We start from the raw sequence: 21,490 nt of genomic DNA on the forward strand, positions 1-21,490 counted from the left end.
ACACACACACACACACACACACATATATATATATATATATGTATATAAATATATATTTATATATTATGAGGTTTCCTTATTAATCACGCATGTAGTTTTTCATGTGATCAAATATGTACACACGCATATATATATATATATATATATATATATATATATATATATGCTTCACAGTTTGAGCAACAGTGTTAGTGATCATGTAAAAGGTGAGGAAAACCAAGACTAGTTAGGTTTTGTAGTACATGTTGCCTTAAAAAAATCATTACGTATTTTTTTTCCCCCTAAATTTGAGGTGGGAGATTTTTTTATTTCCACATATTAATTAAGATGAAATTAGGTGTGTTATTTACAAACTTCTTGATAAGCTAGATAGCTAGTTAATCATTGTCGTGTGAATACTAGCAGAGGACTAATGGAATTAAGCAAATTGTATTAGTAGCTAACTAACTGTAATGCAACTAATTAGTGAGCTTGCCACTCAAGACTAGCCGATTAAGTGGCTTAAACTAGGCTGGACCTTTAGTCAACTTGCGGATTAAATTGAAAGTAAAATAATGTTTTCATGAAAAGAAAACGTTAAAACGTCTAATTTGACGATCGATGGTAAAAGTATAACAATATCAATACCTCTTGGGTTTTGCTGGACCTGGTTCAAACTAAAAAATTTATGATTTATAGTTCAAAACTCACATGATTCAAGCCTACAAGTTTGAAACTATTTTTGTTTGAACCTACTTACGAAATGATTGCCCAAACAGCTGTGTACTTTCTCGTAAGCCGATGACGAAAGTGGTGCTGACACTGAAATTACTCTGAACAGTAAGGCCCATTCACAAACATAAAACAAAAGAGGTCAGCTTTGTCCACATGCTTATTACGTATGTGTGTGTGTAGCATATATGTATTTATTCATTTCCACGTACTAAAATAGTATCAACTTCACGAGCCACCATGTTCTTGTACATTACGTGTATATATATTTATATATATATATATATTTGGTGAAAGTACATTACGTTTATGTATATATAGTAACTTCACCCACATATATATACAGAAAATGTCTTAAGTAAGCCGGTAGCCTGATCCGTCTGATAAATATATCTATTTTTTATATTTCTATGTAATATTGTTCGTTATGTATGTTACACTCATTTTGTTTAAGTGTAATATTCAAAAACCGTAGTCCAATACTTAACATTGAGTATTACATTTAAAAAAGTGATTGCTTTACACACATGTATAAATGATATTACATAGAAAAACGAAAAAGCTAAATTTACCGAACGTACGAGTGTCAAACTTAAAACTTTACCTATATAGCCTCATATGTTATATATATCGTTATTTATTGAGTATGTCGTACGTAATCAAACAAGAAAATTTAATAAACAAAAACTTACAATGTCTAAAAAAAACAGTAAATTTATCATCAAAATTAGAGGAAATTAGTTCATTTTTGGAGTCAAGATATTGGTACAAGTTTAATTTCAGGCAGGCAGGGACTTTCAATTAGCACTAAAAAGTGCATTAAATTAGGCTCATTCGATTTTTATTTTTTGTAACATAATTCTTATAGAACTGTTGTTACTGATCAGGGCTAAATTATTAATTTCAATTAGCCGTCTTACCCGCCATCCATGGATTCCGAACCTCCATTCGAAGAGGCCTACAACACCCTGGTCTTACAAAGCTCCCTCAACACAATGAAAGATGATCATAAGCTTGATATTTATGTAGGGGATTGTAATCTGCCTTTGATAAATCTTAGCCATCTAAGTTCTCATGACCAGCTAGAGAGAGAAAGGTGCATCAATGAGATTGCTCAAGCTGCAAGCAATTGGGGTTTCTTTCAAGTTGTCAATCATGGAATCTCAGTGGAAGTTCTTGAGAGCTTGGAATATGAGCAGAAGAACCTCTTTAATCAACCTTTTGAAAAGAAGATTCAAAGTAACTTTTTGAATTTACCATCCAATAGTTATCGGTGGGGTAATCCAAAGGCCACTTGTCTCAAACAACTCTCATGGTCAGAAGCCGTTCATATATCTATCACGGATGCATCAGCAATGAGTGGGAGTACTGAATGCAACAATCTCAGGTATATATATAAATATATATATAAATATATGTATGTACGTACGTACGTATGTGTATTTTATTGTGTGGCATGTGTGTATCTAGTAAGAGTTTAATTATATTTTGTGTTACCTTTTTATTCATATATGAATTATGTGTTTTCAATGCATGGTAGCTAATAAAAAATCTAGGTTTTTTATTAGATCGGAGCAGGGATGAGTAAAATAACCGCTTAATTATAAAAACTGCTCAAACCACATCACATGGTGTGATTTGGTTTGGTTTGTTGTTTCAAACTTTCTGAATTTTAACTAACCAAGCCATACCTTATATTTATGTTAATGTGAATTTTAAACTATTTCTTTCATGGTTTTAAATATGTAAATTTTTTATGTCACTATTTAGTTTGTTTTAGTCACTATTCCGTCTGATATTTTCTCTTATAAGATAAAACTTTGACATATGTTAGGGAAAAATCATGCACTCACACTAGTAATTTTTGTGGTTGTATTTTACTATGAGATGATAAAGTATTTGTGTTATGAATATTGATTAAAAATAAATATTAGTTGTTATGTGCGAAAATCTATCTTGCCACGTCAGACGATAGATAGGCTCCACGTAGCCATTACATAAGAGCATTTAAGGGTCAATAAAGACCCCGCTCCTAGAAGGCGCCGACGGTCGAAGCATCTACTTTTCAAACTTTGAAGTTCAGCTATTTCAAAGCGTCAACGATGGCAGTCGACCGAATAGCTAAGATGGAGATGGTTCCAAAACCCCGTAGGCAGTCAATCCCATGCAAAGATCGACGAGGACGAGGGCCCTGTCTGGATTTGCTATCTAGCCAAGTGAAAAGCCGAGAGGGCAAACGCAATCAGTTATCTGACCTAGATCCCGAGAAGACCCCCTGAGGTGACAAGAGAGAAATTCCTAGGTAACGTGTGGGTATAAACAAAGCCATTGGCCAGAGAAATGATTACCGGCCAGTTGGCCCCCCAAAATAGACCAATAGGAAATCACGGGGGAGCCACAGAGCCATAATTTTCGGCAGAGTAGGTAGATGAACAGTCGGATAGGCACTGTAGGGCTGCAGTCTAGATGAGTAGGACAGTGGGCTACTCGAGAGCAACTGCAGGGTAACCACTTGCCTCGGGTTATTCCACTATGTAATCTGTGTGAGATAAAAAAGGTGCATGGCACAAGAGAGAAAAGAAGGGGGCCGATACGAACATAAGAGAGAACCAAGCTTCTTGTAATAAAAAAAAGAGAGAAAAAGAAGGAAAATAGAGGGAACTTTCTCAAAGTGGACGTAGCTCTTGCATTGAGAGTGAACCACTATAAATCTTGGGGTTCTTATCTTTTCTTTTAGTTCCTTTGATATTCGGAGAAACCTTAAAGCGAAATCCATAAAGCACATGCACGAACAATTACACTTTATTTATCGGACATAGAGCTGTTATTTTGACGTGACTTAACCGGTAATCCAACCAACTACTAGACGATAATCATGTGTATTTCCGTTGATGAAATTCTACCGTCAAGAATTAGCGACTCCATTGGGGACCGAACCCAGAATCTTTGGTTTGTGCATGTGAAGAATTCCAATACACCGAGAGCTCATCAACAACCAAGCCTCCAAGAAGAACAAGGAGTAACGCTGTAACCAAGGCAACTGGTCAAAGGAAAACACCATGCTCCATGCCAATCACACCAATGGAAGGAGGGGCAAAAATCAGCCCGACGAGGGGAATCAACCCCCGGCAATGGACGAAGCCCCGACCCCAGGTGTGCCTCAGCCTGACACAACGTAGATGCAGGCCTAGCTAAACGCGTTGACTGACCTGGTTCGCGGCCTAGTGGCCACCATTGAGCGAATGGATGGGAGAAGTTCACTGCCTCTTCTTGAAGATGCCTCCCCGAGACCACTGCGTGCCACCGCCATCGGGAACCAGAATGCTGGTAACCAGCGCAGTGCACTGGATGAGATTAGAGAGAGTGAGAACAAAGGGAAGATGACCCGAGACCTCGACCGTCCAAATCTCTGAGAAGCAGACGGCAAACCGCCAAGAGTCGCGCCCAAGAAAAAGAGGACACGAAGGGCCTAGAGTTGTCCCTCAGGGCACCACTTAGAGGAAACCAAGGCAGTAATGTCCCAGAAGACTCAGGGTCAGTGCAGCGGGGTGACGATCTTAGAGACAAGCTGAATGCTAGAAAGGCAGAAGCCTTAAAAGGGGTTGACTCAGCAATCTCAATGGCAGAGGTAAAAGCCATTATGGAACGCGTGGTGAGCTTAGAGGAAAAGCTGACAGGTGATGTCGAGAAAGACATGAAACGCTAGGTGAGTCACCTGCAAAAGAATTTGGGACAGGTAGTTGAAGTGGTCAACGTCAACATCGCCCCGGACAGATTCCATGACCACCCGTTTACTGCGGAGATAATGGTTCCGTCGCTTCCCGACAGGTACAAAGCACCATCGATCCCTCCATATGACGAAAATGAGGACCCCGACGACCATTTAGAATTGTATATGAGACATATGCTGCTCCACAGCTACTCCGAGAAAGGTGTGAAATGCCAGGTAAGTCCTTACAAAAGAATTTAGGACAGGTAGTTGAAGTGGTCAACGTCGGCATCTCCCCAAAAAGAGTAAATGACCACTTGTTTACTGCGGAGATAATGGCTCCGTTGCTTTTTGACAGGTACAAAGCACCATTGATCCTTCCATATGACTGAAGGGGGGACCCCGACGATAATTTAGAATTGTATACAGGACATATGCTACTCTACGGCTACTCCAAGGAAATAATGTGTCTAGCGTTTCGCAACCATCTGACTGACTCAGACCGCTGATGGTTCAGGACGCTTAAGCTAAATTCGATTTCAAGTTGGGATAAATTGAAGGAGGGTTTCTCCTTGCAGTTCATTAGGGTGAAAAAGTATATCCCCCCGAAGCAGAATTTAACAATGGTCTACCAGAGGCCAAATGAATCGCTGAAAGAGTGGTTGGCTAGGTTTGGAGAAGCGGTCACCGGTACAATGGACATGACCGACAAGGAGGCACTGAGAGGAGCTCTATCTAGCATGAAAAAGAACTCCCTATTCAAGCGTGACCTTAACCGCAAGCAGCCTTCTACGTACTAAGAATTCTTGGCGATGGCACATAGATTCATAAATGCAGAGGAAGCTGAGGCAAATGACCCAGGGCACTGGTCTAACAGAGATAAAAGAGTGGAATAGGGATCGACATAAGGGAAACAAGATAATCGAAAGCGACGAGGTAATGGCGGCAAAGACAAACAAGCAGCCTCAAAGTCTAACCAGTCTGAGACCAAAAAGCCGAGACAGGAGGACCACCAAGGCCTTGTCCATTATATTCCAACGGTACGATAGCTACCATAAGCTAACCGTAGGAGTAGAAGAAGTGTACAATCATATTAGTATGAGGAACATTCTACATCGACCAGAGCCTATTATGTCATATCCGAGCAGGAGGAACCAGAATAAATATTGTCAGTTCCACGGGGAAGTTGGACACAACACTAATTTAAGAACGGATCTAAAAGATGAGATTGAACTGAAAAGGCAGACTCTAAGAGTTCCAGGCGGAATGAAGAAACCAAAGGCAAAGGGAAGATAGGCATCGGCGGGATGATGGTCAGTGTGACAACGACCGTAAGCTTGTCAGAATAATACAGACGATCCATGGAGGCCCATACATAAGAGGGGATTCACAAAGATCCCAGAAGAATTACGCTCATGAGGCCAAGTGTGACAACCATAACTTTTGATCATCATCCTACATTCATAATTACTCATCCTCTACTACTTTCTAATTATAACCTCTTAAAAATTCAGGCTATTTTTTTTTCAACCATTCATACGTCTTAATGTTGTAGCATTTTGGTAGCATTCCGTTAATGCTGTAGGATTTTGATACATTAATCATACCTTGTAACTAGAGGTTGTTATACATAGCCTCATTGTCTTGTAAACTCAACTTTCATTACATAACTCATATATATTCATAAAACATTATTTAATTTATACACATAAAGCTCAGCAACGTTTCCAAAACACGTGATGCATCCACTACCCACTTTCCCACACTCCACTGCTACATCCTCTCTACATGCCCAGCAACAAGTTTCAGGGAGCCGGTGCCTTGCCTGTACTTCCTACAACACGAACAAACTTAATGAGCTTTCCTTCAACAAGTAACAATAGGTCATAATAGATGCAGTAATTATACATACCCATATATGCATTCATGTCATATATCTTAAGACACTCTGTATTACTAGGACATGTATGTCTTATGTTCTTTTTATTTCATTACATAATTTGTTTAGCTTTCGTCTCACTTTAGTCATTCACATTGTATTTTCATGTTCTGAACGACTTTCATATTGTGTTTCTCATTCTTCTCATTTTTCTCATTCTTCTTTACAAATATCGCACCTTTATATGGAACGGTTTTTATTTTTTCATTTTCTTGTCTTTTACTTCTTATGGGCCTTGTCCCGTTGTACCATATCGCGCATAACCAGTAAGGAGTGGGGTAGCTAACCAATCTAGCTCAGTCACGGTTTCGTCTCTTTAGTCTCATAATAACCTTTCCTTCGAAGGCTGGTACACACAGGATGTTTGGTCTCTTACCGTATATCAATTTTCTCATTGAAATGGTAACTTTAGTTAAATCTTATGACTTTGTGCATTTTTGAGCAATTTATCATGAGATTAACTTTTCGTTAAAGTTTAACTTTTTCTCTTAACTTGACTTCGACTTGACGCCGATACATATTTTTTCACAGAATAAAATTCTACTGCTACTTAAGTCTTGTAGATACATGCATAACATTTTATCTAACATTCAGGAGTCATCTTTCATATTCTAGCATACATTTAGTCTACAATATGATCGGATTAAGCAACATAGAGAAATAAATTTATTCACGTTGTAGACAAGAAAAACTACTGATACTCATAATATGCACAATTTTTGCGCAACATAGAAAAGTAAGCTTGTTCATAATATAGATATAGAAAAAGTATTGTACTCACAGAAGTTTCGCTAATGTTGCGTCCTTTATCTTACTTGATGCTTTCTGACTTCGATCGTTAACCAATCCTATTGCATAAATTTTCGATCGTTAGATTCAAAATCTAAGATCAATAGTTACATTAAAATTTAATTCGAAAAGATCTACAATCCTTATGTTTGGTATTCAATGCCAAAATATTTCATATCTCAAGAATTTGTACTAGAACCATGCACCTTCCTCAGTCATGGGCATAATTATCAGTTTTGGTAAAAAACTGTAAATTCTCATTGTGTTCGGTTTCTATACATCACCGATTATCTAATCGACTTACTTTTCACACTTTAATCCCTTATTCCTCTTGAAATCAGGTTTTAGTTCAAATGCACAAATAAAATTTCGGCAGAGTTTCGCCTATTTCTCTATGTTTCCCGAGCTAACTTTAGCTCGCTTCCATTGTTTTCACCTTCAAACAAAAACCATATCCTTTCTCTTTCAAAAACACCATCAACATCATCATGGTTCTAGGGTTTCTCCATATTTCTATCAAAATTCTCTATATCAAGAATTGCTAGAAATAAAAGTTCAATAACCAAGAATTTATCCTTAGTTCACTAGATTTCAAGTTCCTTAACCATTATAAGCAAATCACCATACTTACGTGAAATTTTCTTCATGCTTTTTACCACATCCCACATGCGGCCATAGTGAAGAAATGAGAGGAAAAATTTGAAATCTCACCTTAAAGAGTGAAGAACAAGCTTCGGAGATGCTATTCCTCGATAACTTCGTCGATTTTCACTCAAATCTCACTTTTCCTCACTTTGGTGAAAATTTTCTTCTCTCTTATCTCTTGGCTAGTCACTTTCTATTTTTGCATGATAATTAGGCATTTTTCTTGTGTCTTTCCTTTAAGAACCGACCACCATAAATTGAGGGGGCTAAAAATGCAATTTTGGCATTTTTAGGGACTTTTTTTACAAAATTTTACCAAAATATCTCTTCTTTACTTCTCCACCAAGCTTGGCCGGCAGCCCTTTTTTTTTGCTTTCCACATGTCCTCATCTCAGCCACTCATCAATTTAATTACTTTAAATCCTAGCCATCCATTCATAATAATTAACTCATTTCTGTTCCGTTTAATTCCTGTCTGGTGTGCGTTTTATCTGCGTTTTTCAAACAGTTGGTCAACTTAGTCAACCTTGACCATTCTTGACTAACTTTTTGAGGGCGATGTTTTGGTTGACTCTTGCTCAATAAATTTTGACTTGGTCAACTCAAATCAATCAAAACCCCAATTTTCCTGGTTCGGCCTTCCGAACCCCTTTTTGCTCTATTTTTCGTTCCGATTGTTTCGAAAACCCTAGAATTGATGTTTTTTTAATTTTTTTCTATTTCTTAAACTTATCATTCATGTGTTTACCCACTTGTGGGTTTAACGTAGTGTTCCGTACCTCATTCTTAAATATAGTCTGAAAATCGGTAACTGCATCATACCTCAAAAATTTCTGAACTTTAGCTTATAACTTATTATTCCATATTTATATCCACAAATACTTATCATAAAAATATTCATATTGATAATAGAAAGGATTTCAGGAAATTTTATCCTACACAATAATTTTGATAAATTTATCAGTCATGACACCAGGTAGGTCTATCAAGAGAAATTTTGGAATCTCTTATCCACCAGACCGTCGAAGGCACCAAGGATATCAGAATCAGAGGTAGCCTTTATAGAAGAAGATGCCAGCAAGGTGCACTTCCTACATAACGACGCACTGGTGGTTGAAGCTATGATTGGGAACCACACCGTCTTTCAGATCCTTGTAGATAATGGCAACTCTGTGGATATTTTGTACTTAGACTGCCTGACTAAGATGGGAATTCCTAAAGATCACCTTGAGAAAACAGTTCGATTGCTATATGGGTTTACGGGTGATTCGGTTATTCCACAAGGAATGATTAAGTTACCCGTCATAGTAGGGGACAAACCACGACAGGCTACGGTGATGGCCAATTTTGTGGCGGCTCCAGGAGCGTCATAATACAATGCGGTGATAGGACGACTGACTCTCCAAGCCCTAAAAGTCATCACCTCAATTTACCACCAGAAAATCAAATTCCCAACCCCAAACAGTATGGGTGAAATGAAAAGCAACAAGTACGAGTCAAGGGTTGCATACTCAGACACGGTACGCACATACGACGACCTCAAGAGGCTTGAGATAAGAATGGTTAGCTAAGGATCGGTTGACGAGGATATTGACCCGCGGGTTGAGGACGAGATCACGGGGACGTAACTAGTGGAACAACTTGAGGAACTGTCGGTAGACAAAAGGGATTTGATGAGGGTACTGAGAATTGGTTTAGCTTTATTTCTTGCACTAAAGGAAGAATTGGGAAGGTTCCTAAAGGAGAACTTGGACATGTTCGCATGGCCACATGATGACATGGAAGGGATTGACCCCGAAGTAATGTGTTACTGTTTGAACGTCGATCCCTCATATCCCTCAAAACGCCAAAAACGCCAACCAATGAACCCAGATAGGTATGAAGCCTTGAAATAGGAAGTTGATAAACTGATTAAGAATAACTTCATTAAGGAAACCCATTATCCAGGATGGATTTCGAACCCAGTCCTAGTAATAAAGCCCAATGAAAGTGGAGAACGTACATTGATTTTAACGACCTCAACAAAGTCTGCCCGAAGGATAGTTTTCCTCTACCACAAATAGATTATTTGGTTGACGCCACTTCTGGGCGCGAATTGTTGAGCTTTATGGATGTGTACTCAAGCTACAACCAGATCCCCATGCGCTGAGGTGATGAGGAACACATGTCCTTCATAACTGACCGGGGGCTCTACTGCTGTTTGGTGATGCCTTTTGATTTAAAGAATGCATGGGCTACTTATCAGAGGTTAGTTAACAAAATGTTTGCCAAACAAATTGGGAAAACAATAGAGTTCTATGTTTATGACATGCTCGTAAATAACGTCAAGGCAAAACAACATGTGACAGACTAGGGGGAAATGTTCGACATTTTGAGAGAATACCACATAAAGTTAAATCCCCTGAAGTGCAAGTTTAGAGTAGGCTCATGGTTAGCGACAGGGGGTAGAAGCCAACCCAGATAAAATAAAAGTCGTACAAGACATGATGTCGCCTACCAAACCCAAGGAGGTGTAAAAGCTCATGGGATGCGTCACCGCCTTAAATAGATTCCTCTCAAAGGCAACAGAGAAGTGTATCTTTTCTGTGATACCCTTAAAGGCAGTAAGTAGTTTGAATGGACTCTGTACTGTGAGGAATCTTTCTAAAAATTGAAGGAACACTTGGGAAAACCAATTAAAGCCAATTCCTGGGGAGAAGTTAAGCCTCCACCTCTTCGTTTTGGAGCATGCTATCAGCTCTGTGCTTGTCAGGGAAGAAGGGAGGACCCAACTGCCAGTTTATTATGTGAGCATGTGACTTCTAGATACAGAGACCAGAATCCCGAAGATGGAAAAGTTGGCGCTCACCTTGATGGTGGCGTCAAGAAAGTTTCGTCACTACTTCTAGGCCTACGCAATAAAGGTACTGACGATCCATCCCTTAAGGCAAGTACTACAGAAGCGTAAGACATCCGGTCGACTCCTAAAGTGGTTAGTAGAGCTAATTTAATTCGACATTGAATACATGCCGAGGGTAGCAATAAAAGGTCAATCCCTGGCCAAATTCATGACGGAGTTCTCTCGCAGGCCAGCCACAACAGAGAACGATGAGAGCAAGAAAGAGGTAAAGTGGAAACTTTATTTGGATGAGTCCACGAGCGAAAATGGATCAGACATAGCCATAATTCTGATAAGCCCAGAAGGCTACAAGATCACGTCAGCAATACGCTTCAAATTGAAAGTATCAAACACTGAGGCAGAATATGAAACGTTGATCGCAGTCCTACAGTTGGCAAACCATTTGAAGGCTGAAGACATTGTAGTCCATAGTGACTCCCAGTTAGTGGTGAACCAAGTTAAGGAGGAATATCAAGTACATGGAGAAAAGATGGGGGCATATCTAAGGAAGGTCAATGAGGAGCTTTCGAAATTAAGAAGTTATGAGATACAACAGGTCCCACGAGCTGAAAACTCCAACACCGATGCTCTGGCAAAATTAGCCTCCTCTACGGACTCAGAATTGTTGGGGGTCGTCCCCATAGAAGAGTTAGAACGACCATCCATCGAGGAAGAGATGAAAGAGATCCTGATAACTCAGAGGGTGGAAAACTAAGTGACCCCGATCATCAAGTATCTAATGGATGCATAATTTCCAGATAATAGGGATGATGCTAGAAGGATCAAGTATAGAGCTGCGAGGTACTTGATGTATGACGGTTAACTATATCGATGAGTCTATTCGACGCCCCTGCAACGATGCTTAGACAACGACAAAGCTAAAGAAGTCCTCCGGGAGATCCATGCAGGAGTGTGTGGTAATCACACTAGGGGCAATCTTTAGCTCTTAAGGTTTTGAGGTAGGGGTACTATTGGCCTACGCTTAAAAAGGAGCGTACCAGTACATTCGGTGTTGCGATAAGTGCCAACGTTATGCTACAATTCTTAGAGCGCCCCTAGAGAACCTAACTTCCATTCTTAGCCAATGGCCTTTTGCCAAATAGGGGATCGACTTGATCAGAAATTTGCATCTCGCACTAGGAGGTTTCAAATTTGCCATCGTCGCTGTAGACTACTACACCAAGTAGGCCGAAGAAAAAGCTCTCACCACGACCACAAAAGTTGCCTATACAAGTTTCATCTGGAACAACATCGCATGCATGTTTGGAGTCTTGCATTCACTCATCTCTGATAATTGAAAGCAATTTGACAATGCCGCTACAAGGAAATTCTGTGATGATCTAGACATTCAAAAGGACTTCTCGGCGCCAATCCATCCTCAATCAAACGGTCAAGTCAAAGCTTTTAATAAAATCCTCAAGTATACTCTGAAAAAGAAACTCGATGATCTAAAAGAAAAGTGGGCGGAAAAGCTCCTAAAAGTTCTATGGGCTTATAGAACAATGAGCCGAACTACTATGGGGAAAACTCCGTTCTCTATGACTTATGGAGTTGAAGCAGTTCTCCCGGTGAAGATTGAAACACCGACCCTTAGGATAATAGCTTACGATGAAAGTACAAACGTCGAGGTAATGAATGGAGAACATGATTTATTAGAAGAAAGAAGGCTCGACTCCTAACTTCAACTTGCCGCATACCAGTAAAGGACAACACGGTATTACAATGAGAAAGTAAAGCAGGGAAGGTTTGTCCCAGGGGACTTGGTCTTAAAAGGGGTTACTCAAAGTACCAAACTTAAAAACACTGGTGATTGTCTTGGCCCAACATAGGAATGACCCTACCGCATAAGGGAGATGTTGCGCCTAGAAACTTACATTTTGGAAAGGTTCGCTGATAGAAAAATTCAACATCCGTGGAATGCTGAACAACTGAAATTGTATTACCAATGAATTAATGTTCATTTGATTATTTTGATTATTCTTGGTTGTGTTGTTTTCGTATTTCACATGATAAATAAAGCAGAGGTTTAATCATGTAATGATTATTCTACTTATATTCAACAATACCTCAAAGATACATACCCTATTATAACATATCTGCCTAAAAAGCAAAGTTTTTAACCAGACATGGGGGGCATGGAAGGGTCTACGGGCCACTACGCGAAAAGGACCTATGATCTACGCTCAACGCATTCGAAAAATCGACAAAGATAAGTTTAAAGAGCTTATATGGCTGAATCTTCCAAGGAGGAGAGGCAGTAGCACTTAGCAGATAGAAAATCTACTTAGTCTAAAGCCTCAAGTGGCAATAAGGGTTCTAAGTCCAAGATGACTTAGACCGTTGAATCCTCTAGGGAGGCGAGGTCATCATACTTGAGAAATTTTTACTACTTAAAGCCCCAATGAGGTAAGGCTGAAAAAAAAAAAACAGACTAGAAACAGACAAGCAAGTAGCAAAAAAGAAATTCTACAAAGAAAAAAAATTCAGCCATCAACAAGAGAACTTATTAAAGGCATATAGGAGTAATAAAGGTGCATTTGATTAACAAAAAATATGTTATAATTGGGCTGACAACCCATTGTCTCAACATTACAAAAACAAGAAAAGAAAAGAGAAGAAAAATCAGCCCCCGATCCCTTAAGCATTGTCGCCTCTGCCGTCTTCGCCACCAACTGCCCTCTCGGCGTCTCCACAACCATCGCTGCCCTCATCGCTCCCAAGAGAAACCTCATCGTTAGTAGGAAGGTCGTAAAGGAAATCCAGATTAAGGCCAAGAATGTGCTTGTGGATCCTAGCAACAAGTTGTTCTCCAACATACGCCATATCGCCAGCTCGCATGTTGTATAGCTCGTCAGAAGACTTGTAGTCCTTGATGGGCTTAGCGGCGATCTCCTCACATTGCTGGGCAAACTCCTCGGAGGCTAAGTACTCAATAACTTCTTCCTTTTTGCCCATGTCATATCCCTCATGCCTGCCTTCATGGAGGTACTTGTCCTTGGCCTCCTCGGTCTGCTTGCAAACTCCTCCTCGGTCATATCCCTCATGATTTGTATAGGGCTTGGCAGACGATGGAGAATCAAGCCAGAAGGTCCAGTGTTACCTCGATCTGAGCATTAGAAACATTGGGGACAATGAAGTTAAGGTCCAAAACCTTCTCTTTAGAGAGCATAAAACGATCCCCAGACAGAGGACCCTATGGGGCATTCGGTATTTCAACTACCGGTACTGGCGCCGCCTCCGCTACCAATACACACATTCACCGAAGCTTCTTCGGCCTCAGCGCCTCCGGGGTTGGTTCAGGCTCCACCGCCAAAGGTGCCTTCGTCAGTTTAGAAAAAGCGAAGACACCGGACCTTTCCTGAGACTTCTTCTCTTTCCTTGAAAGTCCCTTCTTGCGAGGGACATGAAATTGGAGGATCTTTATTTCTGCAAGACAATTAAGAAAATAAGTGCAGGGATAGATGACAGCTCTAAACGGACGAAGCTAAACATTGAAATGGTACTAACCTCTAGCGGTAAGGTTAGTGGGGGTCTAGAAATGAAAGCAGGAGGTCTGACTCTCTAAAGTTCTCCCGTGTCAAAAGAGAGCACTAATATGCAGCTCACTTTCTGAGAGACTGAAAGCTTCGTCAACCCTCGCCTTCCTGTTCCCAAAAAGCTTAAGGCATTCTTGGGGTACTGCATGGAAAACTTTGATTCGGCGGTCTACAAAAAGATTTAGTTAAGTTTAGGCATACTAGAAGGGACACTTACTTAATACCCCGAATGAGGTTTGTAGCCTTCGACGTTTAAAGGGCTTATCCGCGGGGTGACTGTGAGATATACCCTTCACCATAAAAAACATCGACTTCCAGGTATGAGACGACGAGGGCAACCCCTCTATCAATTTTCCTAAAATGGGCTTGGATCGCCCGTTACTATCTAAAAAATACCAGCCATCACAATTGGCGAGCTAGCAAAGTTTATATACATAAAGGAACTCATCCATCGGCAGCTCCATGTCGAACTTCTTATCCCATCGAACCCACATGCCGGTGAAACAATACCAAAAATTAGGCACCAACTGTGTGAGGGAGATGCCGTGGAGTTCGTAGAGATCCTTTACAAAATAGTGGATAGAGAAAGTCATCCTCGTAATGAAAGCCCTGGTGTACACAGACAGGTAACCCAGGGGTGGAAGGCTCGTGTGGAATTGGGATCTGGGAGGAAGTACTCGAACCATCGTCCGTTAATACGTCCTTCCTTATAGGCTTTGACGATGTCCCTCTTGCTAGTCTTCGACGCTATGTTGTCCACCGTGAAGGATCGCCTTTCTGGATCCACTGCCATCGTTGTCAATGGAACGCCTGTCCAGCACTCGTTGTGGTTGGACATCACGCCCCCCTCTAAGGTGTCAGAGGAAGCACTTGACGTGGCAGCCTCGTTCCCTTCCACAAGCGGTCGATGTTGTCATCATCATCCCGGGGGTTGAGGGTATATTCTTTAATCTCCTTTAGCATTGGGTTATTGCTAGTTGAGATAGAGGATTCGGCAGCTGAGGAATTATCTGACCTCACAAGAGGCGCAGACGTCGACCGCCCTCGATGGCTAGACCTTTTGGTTACGATGACTATAAGGACAAATTTGAAGTCAGTATCCTATAAGTTGAGAGGGGAGAAGGAAAAAAAGGTCCAGCTCCTAAATAGTCTAACACCTAAATTTAGACTAAAAACCTAAGACAAGGTAAGACGCCGATGACTCATACAAAGCGACGACCATTCAAGCGAACACAGAAAACCAAACAGAAACCCAGACTTTAAAGTTCCATAGACTCAGTCAAAACTCCTAAAATTAGTTCAGAACAGCGCGAAAAACACCAAAGGAAAGCCTCTTCATCCCTATTTCGCTATTTCTAACTATTTCCTTTGGAAAATCATCGCAAGCAAGAGCGAAACCAAAGTAAAATGTGGAAAGGGGATATAAACCCCAACACACTGCCAACACGAAATAAGAAGAAGAAATAGAAGGGAGAAACTTACCAGAAAACCGGGAGTAAAGAAGATTTGCAGTTTTGGAGTAAAAATCACCGGAGAACCACGGTTTTGTGGGTAAAGGGCCAGAGAAAAGCCTGGAGAATTTGGGTAGAGTCTCGGCAGTCGCTCAGAAATGATGAATGGTTAAGGCTCACCCGAGAAGTTGTTTATAAAGGGGAAAACCCTCGACTCCTAACCATCAGATGAGATAACTGTGCATCCATCAGTGAATACGTAGAGACGTGATCCAACGGTGAGAAAATGAGTGGGAAACTGAAAAGGTGTGATGCAATGGCCCAGGTCTATCCGTTTAAAACAAAGGGTGACGTCAGCAAAGTGATTGAATTGACGCGACTGTTATGCTGCCCAAGGGGTCTCTTCGGCATCAGATCCATCATTACAAATAAGGTTTGGAGTTAGGATCCTTCAACCGAAGCAAGTAAGAATACAAGAGTAAATCTCATCGTCATTAAAGCTCTAGGCAGTTTGAAGGAAAGCCTCGACTTAGGGGGCAACTGTTATGTGCGAAAATCTAACTTGCCACATCAAACGACAGATAGGCTCCACGTGGCCATTACGCAAGAGCATTTAAGGGTCAACAAAGACCCCTCCCCCAGAAGGCGCCGACGGTCGAAGTATCTGCTTTTCAGACTTTGAAGTTCAACTCTTTCAAACTGTCCAAAATGGCAGTCCACCGAATAGCTAAGACGGAGATGGTTTCAAATCCCTATAGGATGTCAATCCTATGCAAGGATCGACGAGGACGAGGGCCCTGTCTGAACTTACTATCCAGGCTAAGTGAAAAATGGATAGGACAATGCGATCAATTATCTGATCCAGATCCCGAGAAGATCCCCTGAGGTGACAAGAGAGAAATCCCTAGGTAACGTGCGGGTATAAACAAAGCCATTGGCAAGAGAAATGATTACCAGCATGTTGGCTGCCCAAAAGAGGCTAATAGGAAATCATGGGGGAGCAACAAAGCCGTAATTCTTGGCAGAGTAGGTAGATGAACAATCAGATAGGCACTGTAGGGCTACAGCCTAGATGAGTAGGATAGTGGGCTACTCAAGAGTAACTGCAGGGTAACCACACGCCTCAGTTTACTCCACAATGTAATCTGTGTGAGATAAAAGGTGCATGGCACAAGAGAGAAAAGGAGGGGACTGATACGAACATAAGAGAGAACTGAGCTTCTTGTAGTAAAAAAAAAAAAAACAGAGAGAGAAAAAGAAAGGGAATTTTCTCAAAGTGGATGTAACTCTTGCATTAAGAGTGAACCACTATAAATCTTGGAGTTCTTATCTTTCTTTTAGTTCCTTTGATATTCTGAGAAACCTTAAAGCGAAATCCATAAAGCACATGCACGAACAATTGCACTTTATTAATTGAATTTAATCGGACATAAAGTTGTTATTTTGACGTGAGTCAACTGGTAATCTAACCGACTACTAGACGGTAATCCAACCGACTACTAGACGGTAATCAGGTGTATTTTTGTTGATAAAATTCTACCGTCAACATTAGTTACACAAATGTGATAAGTTTATTTGCTTAATTTAACTGCATTTGTGGTTTGGTGAAATATTTTAGAGAATATGTTATTATTTGGTGGAAACATAGACTAATGATCTATGCCTCCTAGCTAGACTAACAACTCAAACTTATTTCCTCTATGAAACTGAAGTGGCCTGAAAAGGGAGGTAAGAAGATAAGAATTAAACAAGATTGGGGTTCTATGTATGATTTTGAATCCCTCAATCCATTCCTTATCCAAATTCCCTAAATTAATTTAAGTAAAAAGATACCATTGATTAATTAATCATCACATCCTTATCCCTTATACCAAACAAGTCAAAGAAGTCCTTGAATTTTCTTGACAGCTCATTTAGTTCGCTGATTTGAGGTGAGATATGACTTTATGTGAGAGTTTTTGTTGTAGCAAAAAAGTTAAATGTGACTGTTTTTGAGAGCTTTTTACTATAACAAAACTCGAATTATAAACTCAAATCAGTGAAATGAACGGGGCATACTATCCATTCAAAAATTGTAAGTAGTATATCATATCTCTATCAATCATTACACATCCACATATATATATATGTATGTATATGTATATATATATATGTATGTATATGTATATATATATATATGTATGTATATATATTCCATGCGTTTTTTTCCCTCACACGTATGTATACATACGAAAAAACCTATAAGTATGTAGCTACGTATTTCCACATATATGCCTACATATATTATGGAGTACATTTACGAAACGATCGTATTGCACTTATACACACACACACACACACACACACACACACACACACATATATATATATATATATTGAGAGAGAGAGAGATCAGAGAATAAATGTGATCATTCACTTGTAAAAATCCAAAAGAGTACTACATAATGATATGCCTTGTCACAAGGGCCTGCATGCGCATAATTGTTATTCGTCAATAGTAACACTAGAAAGGTCAAGATATACAAGTTGTGCAGCTACCATTGGGCACCATTCGTGTACCACGTGAACCAAAAAAAAAAGGTCGACCCGTTTGGAAAGCCTTGTCAGAGTTGCCATCTGTAAGTGCCCTAAAGTTTTTAGGCCGTCACATTTTGGCATCTTTCGCATATGCCATATGCTTTCTCAGACCCTGAAGTGCAAGGCTTGTTCGTTTTGTGGGTTCACGTGGATTCAAACGGGTATTTAGATGTATATTAATTGAGATAGTTTTGAAACATGTTGTGATATTTGAATTTGTTCGAAATCAGTTTTGAAGAACTTAGACCCCCTTAAATTCACACAATTTGAACCGGTTTGCTGTAGTAAAACTATAGCTCAATTTCTTATTCCCTCACAATTCTTATACTATCCAAACATCATTTTTTTTTAATATAAATGACGAAAGAGGATAACTGATATCAAAGCGGCTCAAAACATCCTAATTAGATTGGCACTCTTTGACCAAACATCAGTTCCCTAATGTGATATTTTATTTCATGTTCAAACTTTTAAATGTCAGTTTGAACCAAAATTTAAACCACATTGACTCAGAATTTTCAGTTCAAACCAAAAAATTTCAGAAGCACACAATACGAATCCGTGAGCCAATCGAGCCCTTAAACTTCATAGCTTTATCTTAGTTTAGCTAAACTCTTCATTCTTGTTGGCTAATAACCATATACATACATACATATATAAATGTATATGTATGTAAGAATAAATATATATTTCTATAACCATTGCTTTCCTTTTATATATGTGGCTGAAATGGCTGATCAATACCATACAGCTAGTAGTACTCTACCTTGCTCTTCTTGTTTCTTCGTTAGACGTCTGTGTCTCTTCTTGTTGCATTTTTCCAAATTAGTTAGTGCTTGTGTAAGCTAATTAAGTTGAATCTCCAATTTTCTCGGAAGAATGGCCTAGGACAAGTACTAGGTAAGATCTCGGGTTAACAAATATCATCAAGTAACTAAACAACTTAAAAGAAACATTAACTTATAAAGAGATGATAATGAAAAAATTAGCAGTACTCTCTAGAAAGATCCTAGGCATTATTATAATAACTGAAGACGGCAAATATGATATCATGTGATTGTTTCACTTTCTTTTTTTTTTCCCACTTCTTATGTATCCTCTGAAAGCAAACAGGCTTTCATTCAACCCTCTGTTTGAATGGGATTTTCACCATGATCAATGCAGATAATATATAGATATGTCTATGTGTGTGTGTGCATCTCAGTGACTGTATTTGTACACGCGTGCTATTATACTGGAGATGTGTATTTTTGTGGATATGTTTTCATGAACACAATTCAAAGTGTTCTTCCGTTAATTTGCACCAACATTTCTAAATCAGTTTAATTTTGTAATTCTACTACAATAACATGATTTATCAATCTGAACCCACATAATCAATAGACCCGGCCTCCGGCGTTAATTTGTCATGCCATGTGTATAATCTTTCTATATCTATACTAAATACGCTCGGATCAACAGGTTGACAATGGAAAGATTTGCGAAAGCGGCATCAGATCTAGTTAAAACCTTAGTTGAAATTCTAGCACAAGACCTTGGAGTCCAATTCACCTATTTCCAAGATAATTGTCCTCCAAACTCTAGTTATCTTCGAATGAACAGATACCCTCCATGCCCTTACTCTTCTTCTAAGCTGGTCTTCGGACTAATCCCTCACACCGATACCGATTTCCTCTCTGTCGTGTACGAGGACCAAATCGGAGGCCTGCAATTGCTCAAAGATGGAAGATGGTTTCGCGTAAAACCTAATCCAGAAGCTCTTGTTATTAACATTGGAGACTTATTTGAGGTATGTAATTAATGATCAATCACAAAATTTGTAGTTTACTTCTTTAATTTGTATATACATGTTATTGTTTATATTTTGATCATAATCAAGGAAATCTACATTGAAAGTCATCATTAGGCATATGAGATCCTACTCATATAAGGGTTATACCTTTTGGAACTAATATACAATTTAGCCCTTTTTTTTTTTCTCTCTTTTAAGGAACAATTTTCCTTATTTGCCTTTGAAATTTAGGTCATAATACTTGATACAAAATTGATTCTAGTTATAGAGATAGGTGAAAAACTTACCTGATTTTGAAGAATCCCTTGAACAAATATGATGATTGTGCTGTTTTGATATATCTATTTAGGCCTTAAGCAATGGAGTTTACAAAAGTGTCAGACACCAAGTGGTTGCTACTCAATTTGAGAGGTTCTCTGCTGCATATTTCTTTTGCCCATCTGATGAATCCATGGTGGAAAGCTATAGCCAACCAGGGATCTATAGGAAGTTCAGCTTCAAAGAATACAAACAGCAAAACAAAAAAGATGTTCAAGACATTGGTGAGAAAGTTGGGCTCCAAAGGTTTCTTTTATGAAAAGTACATGACCCCAACAATAATGCATGTCGAAAATAAAGCGGTGAAAGAACAATGAATCATAGCCAATTAGTAGTGAAAAATAAGCTAATTATATTTCACTCTATTTAATTTACATGCAGATACGGAGTCAACTTTAAGTTGGTGCGAGTATGAGCCTCCATTCAACTATTTTGTTTTTTTGAAAAATATATACATAAATAAAAAATTTAGTATAGTAATACATATTTAGCCCTCACTAAAATTTAAGAATTTAATCGTGTTGTCCTTTTTAACTATTTGTCTTAATTATTACATGTTTGAAGATATTTATAATAAGGTAAACGACTCAAATTCTAAGGGGGGTTGTGTGGATAACTTTTAGGCCAAAGTTTAATTGTTGAATCAATCAGTTTAGTCCACTTGCCATGCCCATATAGTTGTAGGGCACAAATTAATAGTTGTTGTCTTGCTAGCTATCATGGCATATTGACTTTGACCAGTTCATTTTAGTCACATCGTACAACTCATTTTTAGGTCTCACTCAGTTCGCGGATTCGAGTTTTCAATTCGAGCTGAGATGTAACATTTTTTGAGTGTTTTTCACTGTAGCAGAAAAAGTTAAATGTGACATTTTCTGAAAGCTTTTTACTGTAAAAACCTAAAATTGAAACTCGAATCGGTGAAATGAACGAGACAGATAAAGCTAAAATAGATTTGGAGGTCAAAATTTTTATGCTAGATCTTCACTAACAAATGGAGTTCATATTTTAACGCTCCATATCAGTTTGGCCATCAAGCACGATTTAACTGTAAGAAAAAAAAATGATTGATTGTACTGTATTTATATTGTAAACTCTAAAATCCTTTTTAAGAAAAAAAAAGAGTAAAACTTTTCTAACCTAAA

The 21,490-nt window shown here is 39.1% G+C and overlaps 1 protein-coding gene across 1 annotated transcript in view; it reads left to right on the plus strand.

Moving 5' to 3' along the window:
• The window catches only part of LOC21395138 (gibberellin 2-beta-dioxygenase 8), a 21,850-nt gene extending 1,132 nt beyond the window's left edge, over positions 1 to 20,718 (plus strand). The window contains exons 2-4 of the mRNA XM_010107279.2: positions 1,599 to 2,098; positions 19,697 to 20,024; positions 20,377 to 20,718. Of these exons, the coding sequence (XP_010105581.2) occupies positions 1,641 to 2,098; positions 19,697 to 20,024; positions 20,377 to 20,604 (1,014 nt within the window). The 5' untranslated portion in view covers positions 1,599 to 1,640 and the 3' untranslated portion in view covers positions 20,605 to 20,718. The remainder of the gene's footprint in view (positions 1 to 1,598; positions 2,099 to 19,696; positions 20,025 to 20,376) is intronic.
• The last annotated feature ends 772 nt before the right edge of the window (positions 20,719 to 21,490 follow it).

This window comes from Morus notabilis, unplaced genomic scaffold, assembly GCF_000414095.1.
Source record: "Morus notabilis unplaced genomic scaffold, ASM41409v2 Scaffold574, whole genome shotgun sequence".
NCBI classification, from domain to species: Eukaryota; Viridiplantae; Streptophyta; class Magnoliopsida; order Rosales; family Moraceae; genus Morus; species Morus notabilis.